Source organism: Talpa occidentalis, unplaced genomic scaffold (assembly GCF_014898055.3).
Source record: "Talpa occidentalis isolate TD23 unplaced genomic scaffold, MPIMG_talOcc4v2.1 talOcc4.17, whole genome shotgun sequence".
NCBI lineage: Eukaryota > Metazoa > Chordata > Mammalia > Eulipotyphla > Talpidae > Talpa > Talpa occidentalis.
The window spans coordinates 38,722,008-38,747,179 of NW_023601754.1; the positions used below are offsets into that span (position 1 = coordinate 38,722,008).

The following is a 25,172-nucleotide window of genomic DNA, read 5'->3' on the forward strand; positions in this document are numbered from 1 at the left end:
ATGGACTGGTAAGCTGGGTCCTGAGCCCAGATAGCTCTTTGGCACCAATTTGCCACCACAGAAGGATGTAGCTTCCCCCAGAAGGCAGGTGCAGGAGTGGCCAGAGGGTCCAGAGCAGCTTTGATCCCTTGGGCATCTTACCCAGCAACTCCTAGCTTTGTGCTCCTCGGGGACGGCAGCCGGTGCTGAGGAGCTAAGATACAAGGACTCTTTTGCCATTTCCATCTTGTCTTCCTCCCTCCATTCTTATTCCTTTCTCAGAATTCAAGATTTCTGCCTCCCAGCCTCAGAGCCCATGCCATCTTAACTTCTTTCTAGAGCCCAGCAGGGTAAGGACAGAGATGCAGATGCAGGAGGTGTTTGAATGGAAACCATTTTATTGGAGTTACGATCCCGGAAAGCAGGAGTGTGGGCTGGTGGTCAGGTCCCACGCTCGCCTGCTCCTCCAGTGGGTGTCAGCAGCGCTGGGAGCTGAAGGTCACGTCACTAGGCATCAGGAGCTGCACTCCTCCATCCTTTTGGCTGGAGGGAGAGAAAAGAGGGTCAGATTTGGGGCCCTAGGGGAGCTGCAGTGCTCCACCAGGATGCCCAAGACAGAACGGGTGCTCTTGGAAAGTGCTCCCCATTCCTGCTAAGAGGAGTGGGTGGGGTCCCCTTAGCTTTGGTGAGGTTTTTCCTCCTTTCAGTGGCCCCATGTGCCCCCAACCTCCTTACCCGTCTAATGCCCATCCCCTCTCACCTTAGGAATGACATCCCAGTTGAGGAAAGGAAGCTTCCTTTTGATTGACTGAAACAGAAAGGGAGAGCAGGAGAGAGGCATTACAAGACAGATGAGCCCATCCCTGCACAGACCTGCAGACTAGTGATGTTTACTGTTTCACGATCCCTGAGAGCTCCTGAGCCCTTATGCTGCGTGGGCCCTGGACTATTTTACAGCCGTGGTTCTATCTGGTCTTCACGGCCACCTCTTGAGGTATTGTAACAGGGTGGTCCCCAGGAAAGGGGGAGGTTCCAGGTTCCCTGCCCCACCCAAGGAAGGGTGGAGCTGAGCAGGAAGAGGAGAAGCTGCAGAAGAGACTAAGGAAGGAAGCAGGATGGAGCAAGGAGACCTGGAGGAGGCACATGGAGCCTAGAGACACGTGAAGAAACTGCGCTTGTCTTTTGGTCGTGGACTGGGTGACACAGATGTGGGTGAGACCCGTGGGGAGGTGACAATGGCAGCTTTTATCTTGATGTTGATTTTGCTCTTTTCCTTCCGGGCTTGTCCGGTTGTTTGTGACCCTTTTCTGTGGGTCCCCACTGGAAGATGTTTTAGACTTGTGGCAGGCTTTGGGGCCTTGCTCTGGGCCGACCCCATATGGATGGAGTTTTACCCACGAGGGGATGGGTAACTTTGGGTGCTTCATTTAGAAACTAGACTCTTTGCCTCACCTGTATTGTTTCCTAGTTTTTATTAAAGATCCTTCCCATTAAAGTGTCATATGTTTTGTGTTGATGCGGCGGATGGCAGAACCCATTTAGAATAGGCAGGTTTGCGGGGTTTGGGCTACCCCTCTCCCTGTCCTATAACAGTATGAACAAGCCTCATCCCCCCATCACACGTGACAAAACCAAGTCTCCGAGAACTGAAGACACTTGCACATTTGCACAGAAAGTACACAGAGGCGTGAGGTGCAAGTTCCCACCCCCACTCTGTCACTGATTTCACCCTCTAGGCCACAGCAGCCTCCCGGGGGGACTTTCTTCAGCTGACAACACACTGGGCAGCATCACAGCAAGGAAATTACTCCCTCCCAGAACTTGGGAAAGACCCCGATGGGCTAGAACCCCAATGGGTCAAGGAGAGTGAGGGGTGCCCAAGCGCTTACCTCAAAGAGGGCATGCCAGTTCAGGAATTCTTCAGTCTTGAAAGCCTGTGGGGAGAGAGAGCAGAGGAGGGTCAGGAAAAGGTGAAGGGACTGTGGCGGCTTTGGGAGCACTCCACAAAGCGTTCATTTCCCCTCCCAACCCCACCCCCACCCCCACCGTAATGTGGGTCTTTATGGGCGTATCCTAAAGAATTGTACTTACAGATCTCAATTTGTCCAGGTTCACGAACTGAGAGTTAAAGGCCTGGGCAAAGAAAGCAAGTGTTATCAAAGTCTCTGAGGAACATGGAAATGCGGGGCACAGACTCACAGCTGGATTGTGGGGAAGAGGTTGCTTACCTCAGGTCCCGAGGCATAATTACTGAGCGTGGTTGCTTCCTGGAAAGTGAAGCAGAGAAAGGAGCCAAATGATGACATGATAGCAAGTACCTCTGTCCTCAAGCCCTGTCAGCCAGCTCTGCCCCCCCTCCACAGGCCGGTCCCCAAGACCACAGCCTGCGCTCTGCCCATGGCCTGGGTTACCCCAGTCTGTTCCAGTGATGGGAGGTGGAAGGGCAGGGGAAGGGAGGGATGGAGGGGGCACGTAGAGCACAGAGAAGTCACACCCCAGGTCGGCGGCCACAGAAGCATCCAGACATCCTCCCAGGACCAGGAACTGGCCCACAGTGGACTTGGGGTGTCCCCAAGGCACCCACACCTCACCCACAGAACTGAGTGGGGAGAGCAGCATGCAGGTGGCAGCTAAGCTGTGAGGCGCCCCGCTGCCTCTAACTGGGCTGTGAGTTTATCATCCCTCCATCTGGTGACCCGAGTGTTGACGCATGACCTCAGGGCATCTCATCTGGAGGCTCCCAACTGCAGCCCCCCCTTCCTAGTCCCTGTTCCTCCCTTCCTGCATCAGCTGTCATGAGCAGCAGCTGCCCAAATAGTTGCATCTTTCGTAGTAATTTGGCTTGTTTTTTCATTTGAATCAAACATTTTTAATTAGTAAGAATTCATAAGGAAATCCAGATTTCCAGTTTCTCCTAAAAGTTGAAACCCCATGCCAGGCTGGGAACGTCCCCTTCTTACCACCCCACCATCACCACCACCACCACCACCCCTAGCAGCCACCAGATGGAGCGAGAATAGCCCCTCCAGGGCTGGACTTCTCCTCCCCAGGCACCAGTGCCCTCTTGCTACTGGCACCACTGGCCTCCATCTAAGCAGCTGCATCTGTCACCCCCTATTGTAGGCCTTTAAATCCAGCATAGACATTCTCCCCCCCACCTGGGGAGATGATGGGGGTAAAGAGCCTCGGGATTCCTCCTGAGGGGGAGCCTGGGCACCAGGGAAGCTCCAGGACAGCAAAGTTGATGCTGACCACAGACGACCAACCTCAGGCCCCAGCCCCCCAGGATTCAGTCCCCCAGCCTCACCCACATCACCCGCTGCAGAAATACAAGCATCTCCACCCCCACCGGCCTTCCCAGAAACCCTTTGCTTCCTTGCCTCTTTTCTGCCAGTCCTCAGAGCCCAGGTGCCCGTTCAGTCCCAGATAACAGCCAAAGCTAAGAACAGCCACTTAGCATGACAGAAGGTGAGGAAATTGAGTTAGGGAGGGATGGGTCTGAGAGGAGGCCCAGGTGACTCGCTCACCTCAGAGCTCCCCAGGGCAGCCCCCTGGGCAGAGTGGAGCGCCAGGAGAGAGAGAAGAACCACAGCAGGAAGAACTGGGATCTTCATGGTGTCAAGTATGGGGTGCTCTGAGGCGGGGCCTCCCTGCTGGCCCTTTATATTCCCAGGGAGGTGGATGTGAGCAGAAATGGGGTTCCCACCCCACTGACTCAACCTCAGATCCTGTCACCCACCCCCGGGGCTCTGGGAGGGGGAGGTGTGGACTGTTCCCCACTTACCTCTGATTTCTCAATTCACATTCTGCCCGGGGCGCTCAGGAGCTGAGCCGGCAATGGGCCCCACATGCAAATGGAGCTGGGATGGGGACAGGTTGGACCTGTCCCTCCAAGGGATGGGCAATGGCACCCGAGTAACCTCTCCTTTTGTCTCTGCATCTCTCCCTTCCATTCTTCTTTGCTTCCCTACAGTCAAGCTCTTTTCTTCCCTGCTCTGTGCTGCCTGGACTCCTGAGCCTGGATGGAGACCGCCACGCTCCGGCTCCACCAGCCTCTCTGCTCTCATTCCCTTTGCCCTCACCTCACACGCTGCCCCAGCTGGACTCTTCACCCAGTACCCCCTCTTTTCCTCCTCCAAGCATCTGCCTGTGCTTCTCCCGCTTTATCCCTAAAACACTCTTCTCGCTCCTTCTCAGAAGCCAATATCCGTCTTAGATGGAGTACCCTGATTTCTCCCATCACCTCCCCCCAACACACCCCTATCTTTCCCATCGCAGATTTGGCCTGTCAATTCATTAGGATCTCTCTGGCATTGTGTTTAGAGTCGCTCATTTCCCTCTCAGAAGAGTAAGTTCCCTGAGGTCAGGAAAGATACCTTAAGCTCCGGCACACCCCCTGGGACCGTGCCTCACACCAGATGCGGGTGGAATCAATGTTTCTTTAATTGGCTATCTTAGAATTCAAGCATCCTTCCGCCAAGGTGTACCCCTTATTCCCTTGGAGCTGGACCCCTCATTATCCTTCTGCCCATCTTTTACTCTTGGGTCTTCAGAACTTTACTCTTGGGTCTTAAGAATCCAAGAAGACAAGGAACAGGAAAACACACACACACAAAAAGGGCAAAAACAGATCTTCGAGATGGTCAACTGGAAACGAGCTCTGGGTCCTGAACTTTGGGTGCTATTCCATGTCATTGTGCTCATCCCACCCCCTCAGCTTGGGAGATGTATCGCCCCAAAGTGACAAAACATCCTAATCAAGCAACCCTCTCCACAATGAGGTTCAGGTGGCCCGACCGGTTCTTGGTGGAACAGGGATGGGCTGGGACATGGCCTGGTGAGGCCAGGAGATTCAGAGTGGGCCTCTGTAGCCCAACCTCACACAGGCACAGGGCACAGGCTGGGGCCAGCCGAACCATCTTTATGAACCCAAGAAGCTGGCACTTTGGTCCATTCCCCTTGCTACATCTGCACCTCAGTCTCCAACTTCTGTCCCTCTTCAGCCCCACGAAACCCCCCTTGTCTCTGTAATGGCATCTCGCCCTTTGCAAAGCTACCTGAGGAGAGTGCTGAGGACAGCCACTGAGCACAGATGACCCTTGGCCAGTGGCCTGTGCAGTCGGTGCTACCTGAGGAGACAAATGAGAAAATGAGGCGGCTGGTGCACCTCCCAAATGTTTTTTTCTGGAGGACACAAGTCTTTATGTTACGGCACAATGAAGTGTTACTAATTAATTCACAATGACTGAAGGAGCTCATTAGCCACCATTCCCTCAGCTGTCGTCAACTCCAGCAGCGGAAGGAATGAAGAATCAACAAGCAGAACTGATATTCAACTGATAATCAACTCCAATTACACATGGTAAGGAGGAACACGTTGGCATGGGTGACCCCAAGCAACACATGCAAACACCCTCGTCGCGTAGGTTCTAGAGTTCTTTCGCTACCTATTGACTTGTCCATGTTTTCCTCTCCACCTAAAGCTAATGCTGCTGGTAATAACGTTAGTCAATATATTGACGTCTTGCTATGTGGCAGGCATTGTGCTAAGTGCTCTAAATGCATGATCTCATTCATATCACAGTGATGCTGGGAGGCAGGTGCTATAATGACTCACATTCTATAGCAGGGGACAACGGCATAGGCGGTCAGGTCACTGGCCCAGGTCACTCAGTCAAGGCCAACGTTTGAAGCGCGGGCTTCCAGAGCCTGCACCGATATTGCTCCTCCATTTCATGGAGGGGTGTCGTTCGTTCAAGGGTCTTGGCCTGCCCTCATCGCACCTGGTGCTAGACCCAGGCTCTGAGGGCTGGGGCAGGCTGCAGGTAGCTGCCATCACCTGCCTTAGCCAGGTGCCCCTGCCTGGTGGGCAAGCTGCACAGCCGTAGGTGGTAGCTCCAAGTTTAAGTGCATTCATTTCAATGAATTAAACTATGAACTCCTGGGGCCTCCCTCGTGGCACAAGGGGTTAAGACACAACCTAGGAAGCAATCCGCAGCCACTGCAGCCCGAGTTCGATCCCCAGTGAGGGAGCTACCCACATGGTGCAGCAGACCTCTCCTGACTCACCTCCTGCTCCCCTCAGCAGTGTATTTCAGTAGATCTGCCTGTTCTGTCTCTGGTGAATCGTCTCAATTTCCCCCCCATACCTCACACCTCTGGCCTACACCCCACCCCTTGTGTGCATAAATAAATAAACCTTTAACATAAAATAATCTGTGTACTCCTGGCAAAACAGAAAGAGAACCAAGACATTGCTGGCACTTAATGAGACTGTGCCCCAGAACAAAACCAAGCTTGCCTCCAGAAGCTTCTTATAGAATGAGCATCTTGCCATACCAAGCATAAGCTTACATCATCCAGTTCTGGTGTTTAAAGACAGGCACTTTTGCATGAAGCCTCCAACCCAAGCCAACCAGTTCATGCACACAACCAAGGAAGTTCCATTCTTATGCTGTGGTGGGGGGCAGGTTGGGGGGGAACAGCTGTACTGGGATCTGTCTGAGTGGAACAGATTGGGGAACAGGAGGGAACTTGGAGAGGGACATTAGAATCCAAGGTTAGCACTTATCCATCAATGGATAAATGGATAAAGAAATTGTGGAATATATACTCAACAGAATATTACACAACCGTGAAAAAGAGCAAATAGTGGCATTTGGTGCCTTCTTGATGGACTTTCAAGGGTGATTTCGGCTTTCCATGACCCAAGTGTAAATGCTAACGTTGTTGGGTTTTGTGGTTTTATTTTTTTAGTTATTTTTTTGCCTGTTTTTTTAACTTTATTTTTTTAATTTTATTTTCATGTGTGGGGGTTTACATTTTTGCTTGCCCATCTGTACACATGTTCCACTTACCTCTTACCCTCCGCCAAAGTACCTGTGCCAACACTCCCTCTGGTGCCCTTCCCCATGCCACCCTCCCTCTCCCCGTTCCCTCTGGTAACCTTTATATTCTTTCACTGAGTTCAAGATTTATTCCCACTCTGTCATACCTGTGTATGCTTTTTGGTTATTTGTATTCCACAGATGAGTGAAGCCATCCTATATCTGTCTTTCACTTTTTGACTTATTTCACTTAACATAATCACCTTGGGCTCCATTCGCTTTGTCCCAAATGCCACTATTTCCTCTTTTTCACAGTTGTGTAATATTCTGTTGAGTATATATTCCACAATTTCTTTATCCACTTATCCATTGATGGATAAGTGCTAACCTTGGATTCTAATGTCCCTCTCCAAGCTCCCTCCTGTTCCCCAATCTGTCCCACTCAGTGAATTTGTGTTCCCTGAGGGTCCAATGTCCAGTGGTAGGGCAGGTGAGGGGGGGATCCTCATCAGAAGAGTGTCTCAGGAATTCAGGTAATGGATGAAGGAGCATGTGCCAGTCTCAGCTTGACTTTGGCTGAATCACATCAGGGTGACTGGAATACAAGAGTCCCAGAACCCAGTATCACCCCATCTCCAGGTTAATAGAGTCCCTAGCTTCCTTCCTGAGCATACCAGTAAACCCCTGTTTTCACACAGGCCTGCCCCTCCCCAGTCCAAATCTGCCAGAACTTGAGTGTGGGTAGGAGGCAAGACCCAGCCCTGATTGCTACATTGCAGTCACACCTTGGCACTGGGAGCCAGCCTCCTGGGTCCAGGAGAGGATGGAGGATTTCAGAGGATGCACACTAGGGCCCCCAGACCTTGGAGAACACCTAGGGGAAAAGCCTAGAATCTTAGCAAGATAGGGGGTGAAGCGGGGTATTGGGAGGCTGAACGGAGGGCATCCTTTCCTTCCCTGCCAGTGTCACAGTCACACCCAAGCGAGCAGCCACGCTGCCTGGCAGGTCTGGTCCCTTCCTCTGCCACCCACCTTCTGTCCCTGAGTTCCCTTTGCTTAAACTTCTCCCAGGAAGACTTCCTGGATTGGATCCACTCCATTCCACACCCTCCTTCCATTCTGTCATTCACAAATATTTATTTATTTTTAAAGATTTATTTATTTATTTATACAAGCACTGGGTACAGTCAGAAGCGCGGGAGGGTGAGAGAATTCACCAGAGCCAGAGCAGGGAACAGAACAGGCAGGCTGACGAAGAAACACACTGCTGAGGGGAGCAGTGGGCGGCAGGAGAGGTCTGCGCACCATGTGGGACCCTCACCGGCGGCCGGGAATCGAACCGGCGCTGCAGAGGCTGCGGGCAGCTTCACAGCCCAGCGCTCAACCGCTGAACCACCAAGGGAGGCCCTCACAAATATTTATTGAACAACTGCTTTGGTTCTTGGTGGTGGGAATGGAAGATGAATGAGTTCCCTGTCCCACGGAGCTGATGTTCCAGCGGAGGAGAAAGCATAATCTCACAAAAATGAGGACCCAAGACCATTTCAGAGAATGACAAACTGTAAAGAAATTAAAACAGGACGACGATGTAACAGTGACTGGGCAGGTATCCTGGCTTAGGCTGCCTCGGGGAGGGACATTGGAATTTAAACCCAAAGCAGCAAACGCCAACCTTCTGAAGGTCCAGGGTCCCAGAAGGTAACTCAGTTCCTGGGGGCCTGTCTCAGCAGAGCCAGGAGGGCATGGGGGAGGGGAGCCAGGTCGCCCTGAGCAGGCCAGGAGCTGCGATTTTATTCTAGAATGGATAAAAATCTCATGGCTGGTCCTCCTCCCTGGTGGTTATGGGAAAATGGATTTTAGGGTAAAAAGGAAAGTTGCGCTTTCAGGAAGCTGTGTCGGAAGTCCAGGTGGAGAAAGGCCTGACCTGCCCTTTTATCAGCCAGCGCTTTACACAGAGGGCCTGGGCCTGCTTGGGGTGGCACTGTTATAGGACAAGGAAAGGGGCAGCCCAAACCCCCGCAAACCTGCCTATTCTAAATGGGTTCTGCCATCCGCCGCATCAACACAAAACATGAGACTTTAATAGGAAGGAACTTTAATAAAACTAGGAAACAATACAGGAAAGGCAAAGAGTCTAGTTTCTAAATAAAGCACCCAAAGTTACCCGTCTCCTCGTGGGTAAAGGTCCATCCAAATGGGACTGGCCCAGAGCAAGGCCCCAAAGCCTGGCCCAAGTCTAAAGCATCTTCCAGTGGGGACCCACAGAAAAGGGTCACAAACAACCGGACAAGCCCGGAAGGAAAAGAGCAAAATCAACATCAAGATAAAAGCTGCCATGGTCACCTCCCCACGGGTCTCACCCACATCTGTGTCACCCCGTCCACGACCAAAAGACAAGCGCAGTTTCTTCACGTGTCTCTAGGCTCCATGCGCCTCCTCCAGGTCTCCTGGCTCCATCCTGCTTCCTTCCTCAGTCTCTTCTGCAGCTTCTCCTCTTCCTGCTCAGCTCCACCCTCACTTGGGTGGGGCAGGGAACCTCCCCCTTTCCTGGGACCACCCTGTTACAGCACTTCCAACTTGAAAGGGGGGAGCTCAGCCTTTGGGCCGGGAGTGCCCCAGGAATCCAGAACCACGTCGACCCCTTTCAGCTTCTCCCTCCATCCCTCATCGGCTGGCTGGTGGAGATGTGAGTTTCAGCTATTTCTGCTGCCTCCCCAGGAGAAGGGGCCGCAGAACATAGGAGTCATCCTCTTTCTCTCGCTGGCCCAGGTTTCTTGTATTTCTTTATCAACTGTTTGAATCCTGCCCAAGCCAGACCTGTGCCCCAGAGGCCCTGGGAGTGAACAATGGCCTAGGCCTGGGGGTGGAACAATCGCCCTGGCAGACAGGGGTCATTGCCCAGGGGATCCTGCAGTCTCAGACGAGTCACTTGGGCTGGGAGCACATTTCACATCCTCTTTTCCTTCCTTGGTGCTGTACAGGGATGTCGGAGATGTGGGGTTCCTTAATTTGAGCAAACTGTAGGGCTTGCTGGGACTCTGGCACAGACTCTTTTATTTATTTATTTTTTTAAGATTTATTTATTTATTTATACAAGAACCGGGGTACAGGCCAGATGTGCGGGAGGGTGAGAGGATTCACCAGAGACAGAGCGGGGAACAGAACAGGCAGATCTGAAATACACTGCTGAGAGGAGCAGCGGGCGAGACAGAAGAGGTCTGCCTCGCCATGTGGGACCCTCGCTGGCGGGCCGGCCTGGATCAAACCGGCACTGTGGACAGCTTCACTGTGCGGTGCTCAACCACCTGCGCCACCAGGGGAGGCCCACTGGCAGAGACTCTTAACTGCCAACGCTGCTCCCCTGTCCCAGGGGCTCCCGGCTAATGACAAACCTGGCCCCTTGGCATATTATGCAGGAGAGTCCCTTCTCCTGGAGTCATAGAGCACCTATGTATGACATTCTGGGTGTGAGCCTAACCTACCCCACCCCCCAACTTCCTAAACATGTCACCCAACCCTCCGCAACCCAACCTTCATCCACAATTGGGTGCATTTACCAGGCCAAGGCTCTTTCTCCACCTGTGCCTCCCTCCCAGTCCCTGCCTGCTCCTTTGAAAGGCCTCTTGACTTCCCACCTCCTGATTTCAATAGCTGCCTGTTGCTTTTTCAGACCATCTACCCACTCACCGCTGACCACCTCGAGTGCTGCAAGTCCATTATATAGATCTCAGTTGGGCAAAGATTGTTTTTTACACATGGAGAAGAACGAGGCGAAGAACGATCCGCCAGCTACTTCATGTCAGGACAAGCCAGGTCTTACCCTCTCAGCCCCCCATTGTTTATGTCACTCCCAGGAGGGAAAGAGATTATTATATACCTTCAACCACCCCCCCCCACCTCCAGATCCAGGCCATCAGTGTGGTGTTAAAGGACAAAATTCGGGCCTCACTGGTAGCCTAGGGGTTAAGTCTCAGCGCTGTCACCACTACAGCCTATGTTCGATCCCCAGCCAGGGAGCTACCCGCATGGCGCAGCAGACCTCTCCTCTCTCCCCCACTGCTCCCCTTAGCAGTGTATTTCAGTGGATCGGCCTGTTCTTCTCCCCACTCTGTCTCTGGTGAATCCTCTCACCCCCAGCACCTCTGACCTGTACCCCAGTTCTTCTACACAAAATAAATAAAATTTAAAAAAAAAATAAAAATAAAGGACAAAATTTGAGACATTCGCAGGGAAACAAGATTTATGTTTTATTTCCGCAGAGAAATGCAAAAGTAGGAGGCTCCTGAAGAATCGTCACCATGGCTTCAGGTCACAAAATGGAGCATGTGAAGAAAGTGGCTGGTTTGCCCAAAGAGCCCAATGGTAGTGAAGACACTGCCGCGGAGCAGGGAGGAGCAAGGGGGAGGCAGACCAGGCCCCATCTTAGAAAAAGCAGGTGTCGGCACCCACACCAGGTGGCACCGGGGCTGAAGGGCACAGCTAGGCTCGCTACAGGGGATGCTGCCCAGGGCCTCGGTCCCCAGTGGACGTCATTTTCTAGAAGAAAAGAGAAGGGCAGATGGTAGAATGCAGTCACTCCTGAGTTGGCACCAGGTGACAAGGAACCCCACACTCCCTGTGTCCTCGTTTCTCAGCAGACCCCCCTCACTTATCTCCTCCTTAAAACAAATCCAGCAGCTCTGCCAAAGGAGTCTGCTACCTCTTTCCCACTGGGACACCCATCTTCCTTCCTCTGAGCCTTTACATCTGAAAGGTCTGCCTCTCCCCAGCCCCAGCACCCTCATTTCTTAGTCTAGTGCCATCTTCTAGTCTAGTGTCCCTGCGGGATCCCCCCTCTGACAGGCCTTCACTCAGCACTCAGAAGGTGCTTTCCGAGTAGACCATTCCTTCCCCTCTCTCTCTATACCCACACTGGGGTTTTCTTCCCCTTAAAACCTTTAGCGCATCTGCGCACCACAATGGCAATACCAGGACCCCAGCCCTGTCCCCCAGGGGTGACTAGGCCTCAGTTCCTGGATGCAGCCATGCAGGGCTCCATCTGACACTTACCTACCAAAACTTCACACACTGCAAGAGGTCAGGTTGTGCCCGGGAAGCCTGCAGGATAAGGAGAAAGCTGGATGGACATGGCACTGCCCCTACTCACCTTCTGGCTTCAGAACTCTTTGCTCAGGAGCTGGGTTTTCTCGGCCCCAATACTTACTGAGGAATGTGAGGGAAGAGCTGGTTGGTTTTCCACCTGCAGAGAGAAGGTGAGATTAGAGGTGATGTAGGGGGTGCCAGGACCTCCCTGTACCCTGCCCTGAACTCAGGGTTCGGGAAGGGCCTGTGGCAGGGGCAGGCTCAGACCAGGACATGATCTCAGGGAACCTGTGGTGGAACTGTGGACATTCTGCCTTTGGAATATTGTTTTTCCATAGCAGACTTAACATCTGAGTACATTTTACCCAAGATGCTTTTGACCGTGGGGAGCGGAAAGAGGTTAGGAAGGTCTCCTCCCTCTGCCCGCCAGGTGGTCGGAAATTGGCTAAGTGGATACCCACAGTTAGTCTTAACAGCATCTTCACCTCCTTTCAGTCAGCGGACAGTGTCTCAGGAGAAGTCCTCTCCCCGAGGGCAGGGGCTTTATTGTTCTGAGAGATGGAGGGAAATACCTGTATTTCTTCACCAGTCTAATAAATATTCAGCACATGCATTTACTGAATTGATAAGGTTGCTCTTTGCCACTGAACGAAACAAAATTCTCACATTTTTTCCGTTATTTTCATAAAGGGGTGAAGTGTTTATTTTCCCACCAACCAAGAGTTCGTGACTGGGCTAGATTCCCCTCAGTGCCAATGTGTCCCCTGCCCCACCCCCGCCCCCACCAGGCCAGCCCTGGAGCTGAGTGACTGGACAGAGAAAGGCTGCTCTGGCATGTGTCCTGTGATTGCCTGGGAGCTGCTCATCCTCTTTGAGAGGCTACTGTTCCCCATTTTCTCCGAGGCATGTGATATAGCCACTGCCCCCGGGTAACCTTTCCTGGTGGCTGGGTGCAGCCTTCTACCCTCAGGGAGCCCGAGTGTCTTCATACAAAAGGCTGGAGAGGCCAGACTTTCCTCAGCAATGGGTTGGGGCTTCCGCTAACCTTCCTCAAGGAGCCTGGGGGGCGAAGTCTTCCTCCCTCACCCCCCTGTGGAGGCCCTGCTAGAGAACCAGTTGCAAGCTGCTGGGAGCTGCAACCTTGGAGCTGCTATCCTGTGCCCCAAGGGGCTTGGCGTTCTCCTGCTGGTTGTGATTATAGTTCTGTGGAAGCCAGCAGGGGTGCATGGGGTGGAGGAGGGGGGCAGGGGAGAAGGGATGAAGATTTTTTGCTCTAGAATAAACATCCCTCCTCCTGCCCTGGCTGGGGCTCTCTGGAAGCCCCTGCCTTCTCCCTTCCTGTGTCTTGTGTTTTCTAGAATCTCCTTTCTAGGTCAACCCTCCCCTCACCCCATGGTCCTAGCCCAAATGCCCCTGCCTCCTCCTCCCCTCAGTGCCCTCCAGGGTTCTCTGGGAGGGGAGGGTGGAAGGCCAAGAAAAGAAGGGGCTTCTGGGTGTCGATTCACTTACCGTTGAAGTCACGTGTGCATCATTGTCCAATGGCGAGTCATCCTGAGGAAAGAGGGAACAGAATTGTGAAGGAGAGAGCATTTCAGGTTGGCCCAGACCCAGGAACAAGGCAGAGAGGCACCAAAGGCCTTCAAGGGCAGTCTGAGGGCAGGGAGACTCACATCATCAGAACCGCTTGACCGCTTCTGGAGCGATGCCGCCTCAGCACCCTGGAGGGAGAGGGAGCCGCGTTAGGGTGTCCCCAAGGTCCGTCAGGCCTGGCCAGGCTTGCGAGGCTCCAGCACCCTGCAGCCTGGGCTCTGCCCGCCCATCTGCCCACCCTCCCTGTCCACGGTCCGTGATCAGCACGGCCTCCAGAGAAGGCAGTGAGGAAACTGATGGCCCAGATAGATACGGGACACGTTTCCACACTTGGTGTTGGTGACGGGAGGCGACAGTAGAGGACAGGCTTTGGCAATGCCACCCCCACCCATGCACCTGGCAGCGCTGGCCTGAGAGTGAGCTGGAATGATAGGCAGGTGCTGCCCACACGAGCTCCCCTAGGGCACAGCAGTGCAGTCCAGACAGCGCCCATGGCTCGCCCACGCTAGGATCTGCTCCCCTCACAGGCCCTTCAACCCTGATCACAAATGCTGCTCTCTACAGGGCCCCTGGAAGGAAAGTGTTCCCCAGAGAGGCTAAGAGGAGTATGTTAGGTTAGCTCTGGGTTAAAGGGGAGAAATAGGAGAAAGCAGAGGAAGCTGCTGACTTCGCTCCACTGAGACACAGCTGCCTTGACCCCCATCAAGGCCAGGGGACAATGCTAAGTCCTAGGGAAGACTTAGTTCCTAAGTTTAGTTTGTGCCACCATCCCTGCTAGAAACTCCAGGGTTGACTAACCTCTTCTCCACACCTGACACTGAATTTTAACCCCACATTAACTCTAGCACATTGGTGGCCAACTGGCTGGTCACCAGCTGCTCCTCGATTTTGGCCACGGTCTGCACTTTTAATTACAGTAATTGAGAACAATTAAAAATCTGATTTCTAGATTGTCCTGAGGAATTGAGAAGCATGCAGCGCAGAACACTCAGCTGGAAGGGCAGGTCTGCCGTTGCATGGCCCACCCGCCCAGGATCAAATGAGTGAGCAGCCACCCCTGCTTTGGCGCCCAAGATGACCTGTTCCCAAAGGTGACCGGCCATGTAGATTCAAGGCCTGCTGTTAAGTGTGACCCAGAGGTCCTGCCCATGCTTCCCAGAACCAGCTATTCGGACCCTCTGTCCCTGCCTGACCTTGACCATGGCTTTCCCACATATACTTTCCTCCTGTTTTCTTTCAGTTTTCCCTCCAAAGCCCCTTCTCCCCACCTCAAGGTGCCCTCCACCTGCCCACCCTGCAGTACCCACCCAGCTGTGGCTTCCCCCGATCCAGGCCATGCCCAGCAGGAGCAGCAGCAGAACAGAGACGGTAGCTGGCTTCATGTTCGGTGCCTGTGAAGCTGCTGGCTCTCTTAGGCCCACCCCTTGACCACTGGCTTTTATCCTGGAAGGACCTCCCACCCCACTACTCCAGCGCCTCGCCTCGCAGCATTGCATAAGGGGAAGCAAGTGGGATGGGAGGGAGCCACCTGCGCTTGAGAGACAGAACGCTCAAGCCACTCCAAGGGCCCAGAACCCCATGGCTCTGGCACTGAGCCTCCTGACCCCAAAACAAGAGGTCATGCCCCGCCCCCCCCCCCTTACCTGAGTAATTTCTTTCCAGTTCAAGAAAGGAGTGTTGTGTTTGAAATCCTGGAGAGAGAAGGAGCCTTGAGTGTGCCAGGGGAGACAAGGCAGGGGTTGGGGGTGCAGGAGCTTCTTGGGAATGTTTCAAGGTCTTGTGAAAGAACAGGCCATGGAGGCAGGTGTGGTTTGGCATTAGAGGACTTTGAGATGGTATTGATGATAAGATGTGGGTGTGATTACCATCTCAAAAATAAAAGGGGGACTCCGTGACTGGTAGGCTGGCATTGAGGGTGGCCACTTTGAGGGAGGTGTGGGGAGGGATAGGATGACCAGAGTCACCAGGGCTTCCAAAAATCAGAAAGTGAGACTTCTCCTACCTCCCAGAGTCGGCTGAAGTACAGGAGGGCTCGCGTGCTGGGGGGTGGGGCATGGCCCTATGGATGGAAAGTGGGGCACAGGTTAGCCTGGAACATGACCCCCTGCTCTCCTGAACCCCCAGGCCTGCCTCCACCATTTCTCAACCTTCAGAATTGTATTGCAACGAAGGTTTGAATGGAAACTGGCTGCCTTGCAGATACCTGAAAACTGTCTTTGGAAAAAGAAGGGAAAAGAGACTTGAACTCTGGAGCCATCGCCTCCCTCTGCCCACGCATTCGAGGGGCTCCTCTCTCTCCCAGTTTCCCCAGAACTGACAGAATACAACTGCAGCCAAACCTCAGGACCATGACCCTCCCCTGAGCTGCCCAGCTTCACCCCTGCGTTGCTACCTCCAGCCCATCTCCCAAGGCTGTGGGGTAAAGTCACCCCTTGCACACCCCCTGGAGTCATAAGTAAGGAGCAGTGGCCAGGAGGGTGGGGCAGGGAAGGTTTATTTCAAGGGCCAGTGTTGAAATTAGTAATGAGATGGGGCTTGTTAGGAAGGGGTGAGGGATCCCTATGCATCTGGCAGTTCCTTGTCTGGGGGTCACAGAAAGCACAAGCTCCTCTGGTCCTGGACAAAGTTCCAAGAGGGCGCTCAAGGACTGGGAACTCAGGAGGAATAGACTGTGTGTGGCCAGGGCAGAATGGACCCAGTGCTCCAGAAATCTGCAAGGGACCTTTTGGCCTAGGGTTGCCATCCAGTCAAATCCAGATATTCCAATTTGGGTTTGAATGCCCTTGGACTTGTCAGGTCTTCATGCCCCCCCCCCCATGAGCTAGTCCTCGGCACTCCTATCCCCCTGCTGAGAAGACGCTGGGGCTGTCCATTCTCTTCTTTGCCTTTCTCTGTCCTGTCCCTCTTGTCTGCTTCCAAAGGGGAAGCCACCCCAAGGGGAATCCTGCCTAACCAGGAACCCCCTCTTTACAGCCCCCTAGGGGTGCAGAAACCTTTGGAGGTCTGTCCTGGCCCCATGGGAAGTGCCTGTGTATGCCTCAGTTCCCCTAACAGACCTGCAGTTCCTCATGGTCTCCCCACTCACTGGCTGCAGACTGTTTACTATAACACAAAACCTGTCTCTCATCCATTCAGTTCATCTAAATAGAACTCCCACTCCAGCTGCGTCACCCCTCTTTCACACCCCACCTTATTCCCAAAAGGACAGGCTTCCTCTCTCCTGAAATCTGGGCTGACTCTGCCCCACAGCCCATCGCAAGCTCTTGTCCTCCATAAAGACCACAGATGTGCCGTGGCCCTAATTCTCCCGCTCGACTCAGCAGCTGCCAGGGCCAGGCTGGCATAGATGCTTCTTTGCCCCAGGGCCAAGCTCCATGGCAGCCAATCCAGCCAGCCTGGGAAGGCGGTGGGAGGGACCCCGTGTTGCCAGATTTTTCAAGAGAAGTCAGAATTCCAAGTCCTTTTGAGGCTTTTTAAATCTCGGTAACTAGTTCATATTGTTAAACCGTGTCACACACTCTGTGAGCAGCCAACTATGGCTGCCGCCCTCGGCCTGGTGGTCTGCCCTCATCTCCTCCTTCCAGCCCAGCCTCCACCCTGAAGGCGCAGCTGCCAGTCTGTCTAGGAGTTCCCCCTTCAGAAGAAGGGGTGGGCACGAAGGAAGGAAAAAGGGGTTCTGCTCACTCCCCCCCCCATCTCCTAGGGGCTTGTCTGCACAGCGCCCACTACTGCCTGGCTTCCATCCCCCTGCTCTCTCTGTGCCAATCCACCTGAGTGTCATTTGCCCCATACCCCTAAGGATTAGGCCTGCTGGGCCTCCCCAGTGGCGCAGCGGTTGAGCGCTGGGTTGCGAAGCTGCCCACAGCCTCTGCAGCGCTGGTTGGATCCCCGGCCGCCAGTGAGTGTCCCACATGGCGCACAGATCTCTCCTGCCGCGCCCGCTGCTCCCCTCAGCAGTGTGCTTCGGTCCTTCTGCCTGTTCTGCTCCCCGCTCTGGCTCTGGTGAATTCTCTCACCCTCCCGCGCTTCTGACTGTACCCAGTGCTTGTGTAAATAAATAAATAAATCTTTTTTTTTTTAAAAAAAAAAAAAGGGATTAGACCTGCTTACTCCCCCCGAACCTTCCAGGTCTGGAAGGGGAAACTGAGGGTCAGGCCTGCTCAGGTCTGCATGTTGAGGCATGAACATGTCTCACCCCGAATTCCCAGCCACTTCAAAATTCTCCCTCTCTTCTCAGGCCCCTGCTGTCCTTCCTCCTGTTTTTGTCTTTTAACTGAATAAGCCCGGGCCAAAAAGTTCTCTTAGCAGCCACCATTCCCTTCTTCCCAGCTCACCGAGCAGAGGACTAGCTTTGTTTATCGGCATGGCTTGGCCTTCCAGCCCTTACCTTGTTGATGGCATCCCAGTTAATAAAGCCCAATTTGGATTTGAAATTCTGCAGAGAAACCAAAAAAAAGGAGAATGACCAAGTGGGCTCCTCAGTAAGTTGGCGCAGGGTCTCAGGACGAGCGAGAGCAAGGCCCCCGCTGACGGCTGTTATAGAAAGACACCGTCAGCCTGTGCATGTCAGGGGCAAGGGATTAGTTTTCCAAAAGAGGGAGCAGAGTGATCTGGCAGAACTCACATTCCAGAAAGTGTCCAAGTTGAAGAGCCCAGGAGCTGTCTGCGAATTCTAAAGAATCAGAGACGGAGAACTCACTCGGTGATCAAGAGTCAGGGCAAGTGATGTGGCGGCAAGACAGGCAGGGGTTGCTGGCCACCATGGCGCCTGTCCCGGATGGAGTGATGCTCTACTCACCAAGGTATTTAATCCATTGGCAGCTTCACTTCCTCCACCATACCCTTGTCCCTGTCCCTGGGCAACGAGGAAGACAGAAATTCAAGGCACATGCATCCTGCCCCACATGCCAACCATCAACTGGCTCCTGCCCCACTCATCTTGGCCTTTGTGCAGGCTCTGCGTGCTCTCTGTAAAGCCGCCTTCTCTTCTTTGCACAGCACCTAAGAGCCCCACCTCCAGGAAGCCTTCCTGGAATGACTTGGCACTTGCCTCTCGGAATAACCCTACCCCAGTCCCTTAAATCGTATTCATATTCTTGCTTCACCCCATACCCTGCCCCCCCAAACATGGCTACTAATGTGTAGTCCCACTGTGTGCCAAGCACTGTGCTTAGCCTGCTGCATGCATGCATGCATGGAAAAGTCTCCACTGTACGGGTGAGGAGATTGAAACACAGCTGTCTAGCAGCTTCCTCAGGATCTGTCTCTACATCGGATTCTGGTGTCTGAACCCCCTTGTTTGGGTTGTGATACAGAAAACTCAGCAGCCGTTGAGGACAGTAAGCGAGTTAGGATTCGCTGTCCCCGTTCCGAGGGGAAGCCCAGACTCAGCCAGGTCAGCTGACTGCCTGAAGACAGCTGGCATTTGACCCCCGATCTTCCAAGCCAAAGTGCACTGCCTTTCCCCTTCTCAGCTCTACCTTCTTAATTAAGTACAGCTATTTAAAAAGTCTCCCCGAGCCATTCTTCTGGTTTTTTTGTCTGTTTTTCCCCCTCACAGAAAAGTCATGTTCAGTTCCTTCACCCAGTTGGAAGAAAATGAATGAATCAAAGAGGGTTCGGGGATCCCTGACCCAGAGCCAGACCAGGGGATCGCATGACACAGAATTAGCAGCCACAGGAAAGTGACATCTCTGCTTCTCTGCCAGTCCCAGCTTGTTCTGCCCCCACCCCCACACACACCCATAGCCCCTTCTAAAGCCATCCCTGCTCACCTGGTAGTTGCCTTGGGGGCCCCCAACAAAGCGATTGCTTATTTCCTGGGGAGACAAAAAATGGAGCAGAGTCAGTGGGGAGGAAGGCAGGCAGGACTCAGGATAAGCAGCACATGTGGAGGGAGACTTCCCAGGAGCCCCAGAGAGACCCTCATCACAGGTGGCTACATCTTCCCTGGCAAGCTCTTGTGGGTCGGGTTATTGTCCACTCATGACGGTTATTGGTAACATAACCCTCTCTGTTTATGTTCATTTCTGCAAGCTGCCCAAAGCCCAACAGGAAGGGGTTGGCCGCCAAAATATCTGAACCCCCACCCTGGTTTTGAGATAGGAACCTGCCAGCTGGTTCTACTGAATTGATTCAAATTGCAGGGCCCAACCTGGGTTGATGTTTTGCATTAGGCAGAAAGGGGGCGCTAGCTGAAGCTTGTGGGAGCTGAGGAGGCACAGCAGGAGTTCCCTAAGATAGAAATAGGATCCTCTGGGGCCTCCCTGGTGGCGCAAGGGGTTAAGCACCACACTATGAAGAAATCCGCAGTCTCTGCAACACCAGTTTGATCCCTGGCCCCGGCTGGCAGACCTCTCCTGTCTCACCCGCTGCTCCCCTCAGCAGCGTATTTCAGTCAGTCTGCCTGTTCTGCTCCCCACTTTGTCTCTGGTGAATCCTCTCACAGCCCCCCACCTCTGGCCTGTACCCCAGCTCTTGTATGCATAAAATAAATAAATCTTTGGGAAAAAAAAAAAAAAAGAAATAGGATCCTCTTCTCATTAGTTCCAGTAGTGTGCAGAGACATAGTGCAGGGGAGGAGGCGGGAGAGGGATCAGAGGGAGAGGGAGGAGCACAGGGGACTGCGGTGATGGTGCACGGGTACATTGGTGAAGGAAATTCTATGGGGACTCCACCTGAGGGGGTGGGGGGAAGCAAATATTGTTTAAAAATGAACAATGATGTAAAAAAATTAAAAAGTTAATATAAAAAATTTTAATGTTCCAAAAGGATACTATCATGCCTAATATAAGAGTAGGGAGTACAATTATTTTGAGCTTACAGTGCATAAATAAAATAAACAAATGGAAACATGAAAAAAAAAACAAATGAAAAAATACAAATGGTCCTTAAAAAAAAAAATAAAAAAGAAATAGGATCCTCTCAAGTCCTGCTTTCATTATTTGGTATGAATCCCAGGCCATCAGTGCCTCCTCATTTCCAGAGCTAAAACACAGACCAGGCTGGGATGTGAGATTGCTGCTGGGTTAGTATTGCTACTGCCAACCTCATCCCAGTGCAGACACAGCCTCCACTCTAAGGTCTGTGTTCTCCTTACCCTGATGTCGCCAGAGCCACTGGGGCCTCCTGGTCCTCCTCTGAAGCCCTGAGGATTGTATCCCTGAGGAATGAGAGAGTAAAACACAGATCATTCCTTTAGGCTCATCCCTAAAATGTGTATAAACATTTGATGCTATTCCTCTAACAATTCTAATGGAATTCTCTTTTCAACTTGTCAAAATTATCCTGAAGTTTATTTGGAAGAATAAATTCTAATAATAGGTGCAAAGACACTGCAGAAGAGTAGCAGCCAGGGAGTACTTGTACTGGCAAATGTGAATAGACTATGAAGCTACCATGAATAAAACAGCATGGCACCTGTCCCAGAATAGATCACTTAAACAAAAGACGACCCTTAGCATCTCTCTCAAAATATTAAGACATCGACAAGGGACACTTTAAAGTAGTAGTGGAAATGAGTCAATACACAGGGCTGTAAGTATTGGGGGGAAAGTGTGGATGTAGTTAGATGTTAATACTTTTTTCTCCTCTGTTTATATCTGGTTTATATCTGGTTTCCCCTCTGTAAGGGGTCACATGCTTCTGATCCAAGATGTGAGTAAATCTAGTGGAATCGAGGAGTGGAGCTAGACAATATAGCGGCAAAAAATAAATAAAATAAAAATCCATTGGGTTAAAGAGTTAAATTGAACATATGAAATTATAGAAGTAATAGTAGTGCTGGAGGTAAAGAAAGACGTTTATATTTCCAAAGCAGAAATCACAGAGTAAAAGGCTGATTTCTCTGATCATGTATTTAAGGCTCGCTGTGTATAGAAAACTGGAGAACTACCAACTGGGAGAAATTTTCTTTCTTTCTTTTTTGTTTTAATGTTCTAAAGTTTTCTTTTTTGTGTTTTTAAACATCTTTACTTTGTCACAATGAGAAATTTTCTTAAAAGCAATATACCCATACAAGGCTAGTACCCTGAGCTGTGAGGAGCTCCACAGCGAGCCTTCTCAATGCAGCACCCCCACCCACCTGCCTGGCTCTCCATCAGGCCTGGCCCTGCACCATGCAGTCCACACTCAGGTCAGAGCGTCAGCCAGCCTCACCCGGGAGCTTATGAGAAACCAGAATCTCAGCCCCACCCAGGCCTGCTGAATCAGAACCTGCATTTTCACAAGACCTCTAGGTGATTCGTGTGCACGTTAGCGTAACATTTCCTCTGTCAGCGCTGTGGGTGCTGACATTTCCAGAAGAACTAGGAGGACATGTAGACTTTCAAAACCCTCTTTCAAAACTCTGACAAAGAGGTCTGGGGCCTCCTCCCTGGTGGCTCAGGGGTTAAAGAAGTCTCAGTGGTATCAAGCTATCTATTGCCAGCCACTGCGGCATGAGTTCGATGCCTGGCAAGAGAGCTGACCCACATGGCGCAGCAGACCTCTTCTGTCTCGCCCACTGCTCAACAGTGTATTTCAGCAGATCTGCCTGTTCTGCTCCCCACTCTGTCTCTGGTGAATCCTCTCACCCGCCGCCCCACACACACACACAACTCTGGTCTACACTCCAGTTCTTGTATGCATAAATAAAAATAAATCTTTTTTTTTTTAAAAAAGAGGTCACCAGAGGTCACCATACTAGTTTAATGCCAAGTGTGGAAACTTTGAAACCATGTTTCTTAAAGGACTGGTTTTCATGTGATTTTTCACATTCTCATCTGTGGTATAAAGCCAGGTCTACTGCATAGGATTTGCAATTAATTATTATTTAGGAAGCAGTATTTCCCTCTGCGGAAGTCATGGGGTTTCTTCACCCTAAAATTGCAAATGCCCTATGGATGGGGTGAGTGTTAGGAATAGGGTGGAGAGTGGGTGCGGCTCTCACCTGGCCCCCAGATCCTGCGGACACGCGCACCTCATTCCCTGAGTTTTCACACTGTGAGAGAAAAGAAGTTTCTCAGTCTCCACCCAGATACCACTGCCAGTCCCCAAACCCTGGCAGTGCCAACCTGGGGGTGGCCCACATCCCCTCCACCCCAGCAGCAGTCCAACCCCATTCTCAGCCCCAACTGGCCCTCTCCCATAATCAGAGGGGCCTCAAGTCATCTTTCTTCCCCAGTTTGAGGGGAATCTGAACAGACGTGTGTCCCCCGCAGGCACTTACCCCGGGTATGTTTCCACCACCATTTCCACCTCTGCCACCGGAGGAAGAGCCAGAGTTGGGGCCCTGAGAGGAAAGCAAGATTTGGGGTCCAAATCTTTCCCAACAGAATTAAGATTTTTTTTAGCCTCCACCCTCCAACCTTCAAACCTTCCCCCAGTGGGTCACTGAGGGAAGTTATTCCGAGCACAGAGAAGCCAGGTGTGGCCAAGGGTATTTGGAAATGGGAGGTGGTTCACGCATTCTGGGCTGTTGCCCCCCACCCGCCACTGTGTGCCAGGGGTAGAAAGACCTCCAGAGTCCCGCCTGCATCTTGACCTTGGCACCTGTGGCAGGTGGGGGCTCCTTCTGCCCTCTCCTGCCTCGCCTCTCCCCTCGCCCTCTCCTGGAATCTAGGAAGGGGAAGGGAACCCTAGAATCCTTACCTGGGAGTCTGCATAGCTGCCTTGATCAAAATTCCTAGAATTGTCTAAGGGTCGGTCCTAGGCGGGATGGTGGGGCGCGGGGAGCACAAGGAGCAATAAATGAAAGCAATCGATGTCACCTGGCTGGGCCCCGCATCTCTCTGACTCCTTCCCATCGCCCCAGGAAGCCAGGTGTGCCCCCTCATCCTGCTGCCAGGCCGGGTTCCCTCCTGGCCCTCCTGCCACGGTGGGGGTTCGTGTGCATCATCGCCATCTGCGCCCCAGCTTGTAAACAGCCTAAAGCCTGCTCACGTGCAGCCCTGCCCTGTGCTCCCCAGACCTTCCCAAACAAGCATCCTATTTTCCTGCGCCACCTCCCTTCTTTCGTCTGCCAGCCCCGGCGCTAAGCAGACTCCCCAAGTGGACCTGGCTGCACGAATACAGGTTAGAAAGGCACCCCCACCGTCGCCGTGGGAAGAGAAGGGAAAAGAGTGAGGAGAAGCAGAAGAATTTTCTCCTGGAAAAATCGGAGTGCGAGTGTCAGGAGACCACTGGCCTGAGGCTGGGAAGGTGGGGGCAGAAGCTGAGGGAACCCCAGGATGGCAACTCTGCTAATGCCACCACCCTCCTGAGGCTGCCACCTCCCTCCTGGAGGACCCCGTGGGCCTCAGTCCTGACTCTGCCTTCACAGAAGGAGCAGAACTCACCCAGCTGGACCCAGAGCTGCCGCCATTGCTGTTGCTGCCACTATTGCTGCCACCATTGCTGCCACTATTGCTGCCACCATTGCTGCCACTATTGCTGCCACTATTGCTGCCACCATTACTGCCACTATTGCTGCCACCATTGTTGCCGCTGTCGCTGCCACCTCCATTGCCATTGCTGCCGCCATTTTCCCTGGTTCCCTGAGGAGCAGGAAGAGACCAGAGCAAGGATTAAGGATTAGAACTCCAAGATTGGTCCCCTCCCACCCTGAGCCCTCCCTGTCTTATTCCAGCATATTCCCTGCCCAGCTTTAGAAGATTCTCTATACCGTCCCTGGGCAAAGTGCCCTGGGTTGTCCATCCCCTTACCCACGAGTTGCCAGAGCTGCCACCGGAGCCGGACGGCGGGGGGTTGGTGCACTGTGGAGGGAAGGGATGAGATGAGCCAATGCCAGGAGCCATGCTCTGCTGCTCCTCAGGGGTGGCTGGGTCTTATCTGCCCCCCAAACCCTCCCCACCTCCCCATGCCCATCTCCCCACATCCAGTCACCTCCTGCCTTCCCTCTGGGTCTCCTGAGCGCTAGCACGACCCCGACTGCCTCTCTTCCACTGGCTCATCCTCTTACCTCTGAATTGGGGTTGTTGTTGCCTCTCATTGAGCCATAACCAGGCTGGGCCACGGCTCCCTGCAGGGAGGGTGAGACAGCGTATGGGATCAGGGAGGATGACAGAGGCGTGGAGAATCCGGCTTGAATGGAGGGAGGCGGCAGCTGTCAGGGCTGGGTGGTCACTGTACCTGAGGGTTCGTCCCCATGTTGTACGGTCCTCCGTTGCCTCCTGGACCCCAGGGTCGTCCCTGAGAGTTGCCTCCATAGCTGCCGTCGGAGCCTGCAAAGTGCCCCTGGGCCCAGGGGGTTCCTGGCCCTCCAGGATTGCCCTGGTTGTAGCCTCCAGCACCGTTGAGGCCACCCTGATAGCCGTGGCCCCCGGATGTCCCCTGCAAGGACATGCCCACCCTTAGTGTGTGTGGTGACAGCGGTGGGCAGGCCAGCAGCCGAGAGAGAGAGGAGTCAGAGGCGGACGCAGCAAGAGGCAGGGAGAGAGACCCCGGGGTGGTGGAGGAAGATGCATCACACAACAGGAGACAGCCCCAGGCGGCCACAAGGAAGAGCCCTTTCATCCTCTCAGCTGCTGCCCGGGATTCTCTGCCCAGCAGCCGCAACCTCCACACCCGCTTCCCAGCCACACTCACCCAGCCACCGTTGGTGCCAGGCACCCCCTGCCAAGAGCCGTGGACAGCATCCATTCCTTGTCGAAGGATGTTCTCAGCCTGCCTGCCAGCCTCATTCCCGGCGTTTCCAATAGCGTGGGCTGCTTCCTC

The 25,172-nt window shown here is 53.0% G+C and overlaps 2 protein-coding genes across 5 annotated transcripts; both read right to left on the minus strand.

Annotated features, from left to right (window-relative positions):
• Positions 1 to 364: 364 nt before the first annotated feature.
• Positions 365 to 10,624, minus strand: KRTDAP (keratinocyte differentiation associated protein). Of its 3 annotated transcripts, XM_037518020.2 has the most exons (7): positions 10,494 to 10,624; positions 5,037 to 5,108; positions 2,208 to 2,246; positions 2,071 to 2,112; positions 1,869 to 1,913; positions 740 to 787; positions 365 to 522 (listed from the first exon to the last, which is right to left on the minus strand). In XM_037518020.2, exons 1-7 carry the CDS (start codon positions 10,521 to 10,523, stop codon positions 487 to 489), a joined length of 312 nt encoding a protein of 103 aa, XP_037373917.1. In that variant the 5' UTR covers positions 10,524 to 10,624; the 3' UTR covers positions 365 to 486. The 3 variants fall into 3 exon arrangements, with proteins under 3 accessions (XP_037373917.1, XP_037373919.1, XP_037373918.1); XM_037518022.2 differs by lacking the exon at positions 5,037 to 5,108; XM_037518021.2 differs by lacking the exons at positions 5,037 to 5,108; positions 10,494 to 10,624 and adding an exon at positions 3,507 to 3,595.
• Positions 10,625 to 11,041: 417 nt separating this feature from the next.
• Positions 11,042 to 25,126, minus strand: DMKN (dermokine). 2 transcript variants are annotated; one of them, XM_037517952.1, is made up of 21 exons: positions 25,044 to 25,126; positions 24,588 to 24,788; positions 24,418 to 24,477; positions 24,161 to 24,211; positions 23,795 to 23,992; positions 23,109 to 23,165; positions 22,687 to 22,749; positions 22,408 to 22,458; positions 20,578 to 20,640; positions 19,253 to 19,297; positions 18,277 to 18,333; positions 18,103 to 18,150; positions 17,866 to 17,913; positions 15,481 to 15,537; positions 15,122 to 15,169; positions 13,559 to 13,606; positions 13,398 to 13,439; positions 12,374 to 12,439; positions 12,010 to 12,045; positions 11,856 to 11,903; positions 11,042 to 11,342 (listed from the first exon to the last, which is right to left on the minus strand). In XM_037517952.1, the coding sequence occupies exons 1-18, from the start codon at positions 25,095 to 25,097 to the stop codon at positions 12,380 to 12,382; spliced, it is 1,251 nt and encodes a 416-aa protein (XP_037373849.1). In that variant the 5' UTR covers positions 25,098 to 25,126; the 3' UTR covers positions 11,042 to 11,342; positions 11,856 to 11,903; positions 12,010 to 12,045; positions 12,374 to 12,379. The 2 variants fall into 2 exon arrangements, with proteins under 2 accessions (XP_037373849.1, XP_054553096.1); XM_054697121.1 differs by lacking the exon at positions 23,109 to 23,165 and having other exon boundaries at positions 12,350 to 12,439.
• Positions 25,127 to 25,172: the final 46 nt, after the last annotated feature.

Coding starts and splice junctions, on each gene's coding strand:
- DMKN (XM_037517952.1), bottom strand. CDS start 25,097: ATGGATGCTGTCCACGGCTCTTGGCAGGGGGTGCCTGGCACCAACGGT. Junction 22,459..22,686: donor GTGGTGGAAACATACCCGGG/GTAAGTGCCTGC, acceptor TTTCTCTCACAG/TGTGAAAACTCAGGGAATGA. Junction 17,914..18,102: donor ACTTGGACACTTTCTGGAAT/GTGAGTTCTGCC, acceptor GTTTCTCTGCAG/AATTTCAAATCCAAATTGGG.
- KRTDAP (XM_037518020.2), bottom strand. CDS start 10,523: ATGGACTTGCAGCACTCGAGGTGGTCAGCG. Junction 5,109..10,493: donor AGCACTCGAGGTGGTCAGCG/GTGAGTGGGTAG, acceptor TTGTCTCCTCAG/GTAGCACCGACTGCACAGGC. Junction 788..1,868: donor ACTGGCATGCCCTCTTTGAG/GTAAGCGCTTGG, acceptor TTTCTGTTTCAG/TCAATCAAAAGGAAGCTTCC.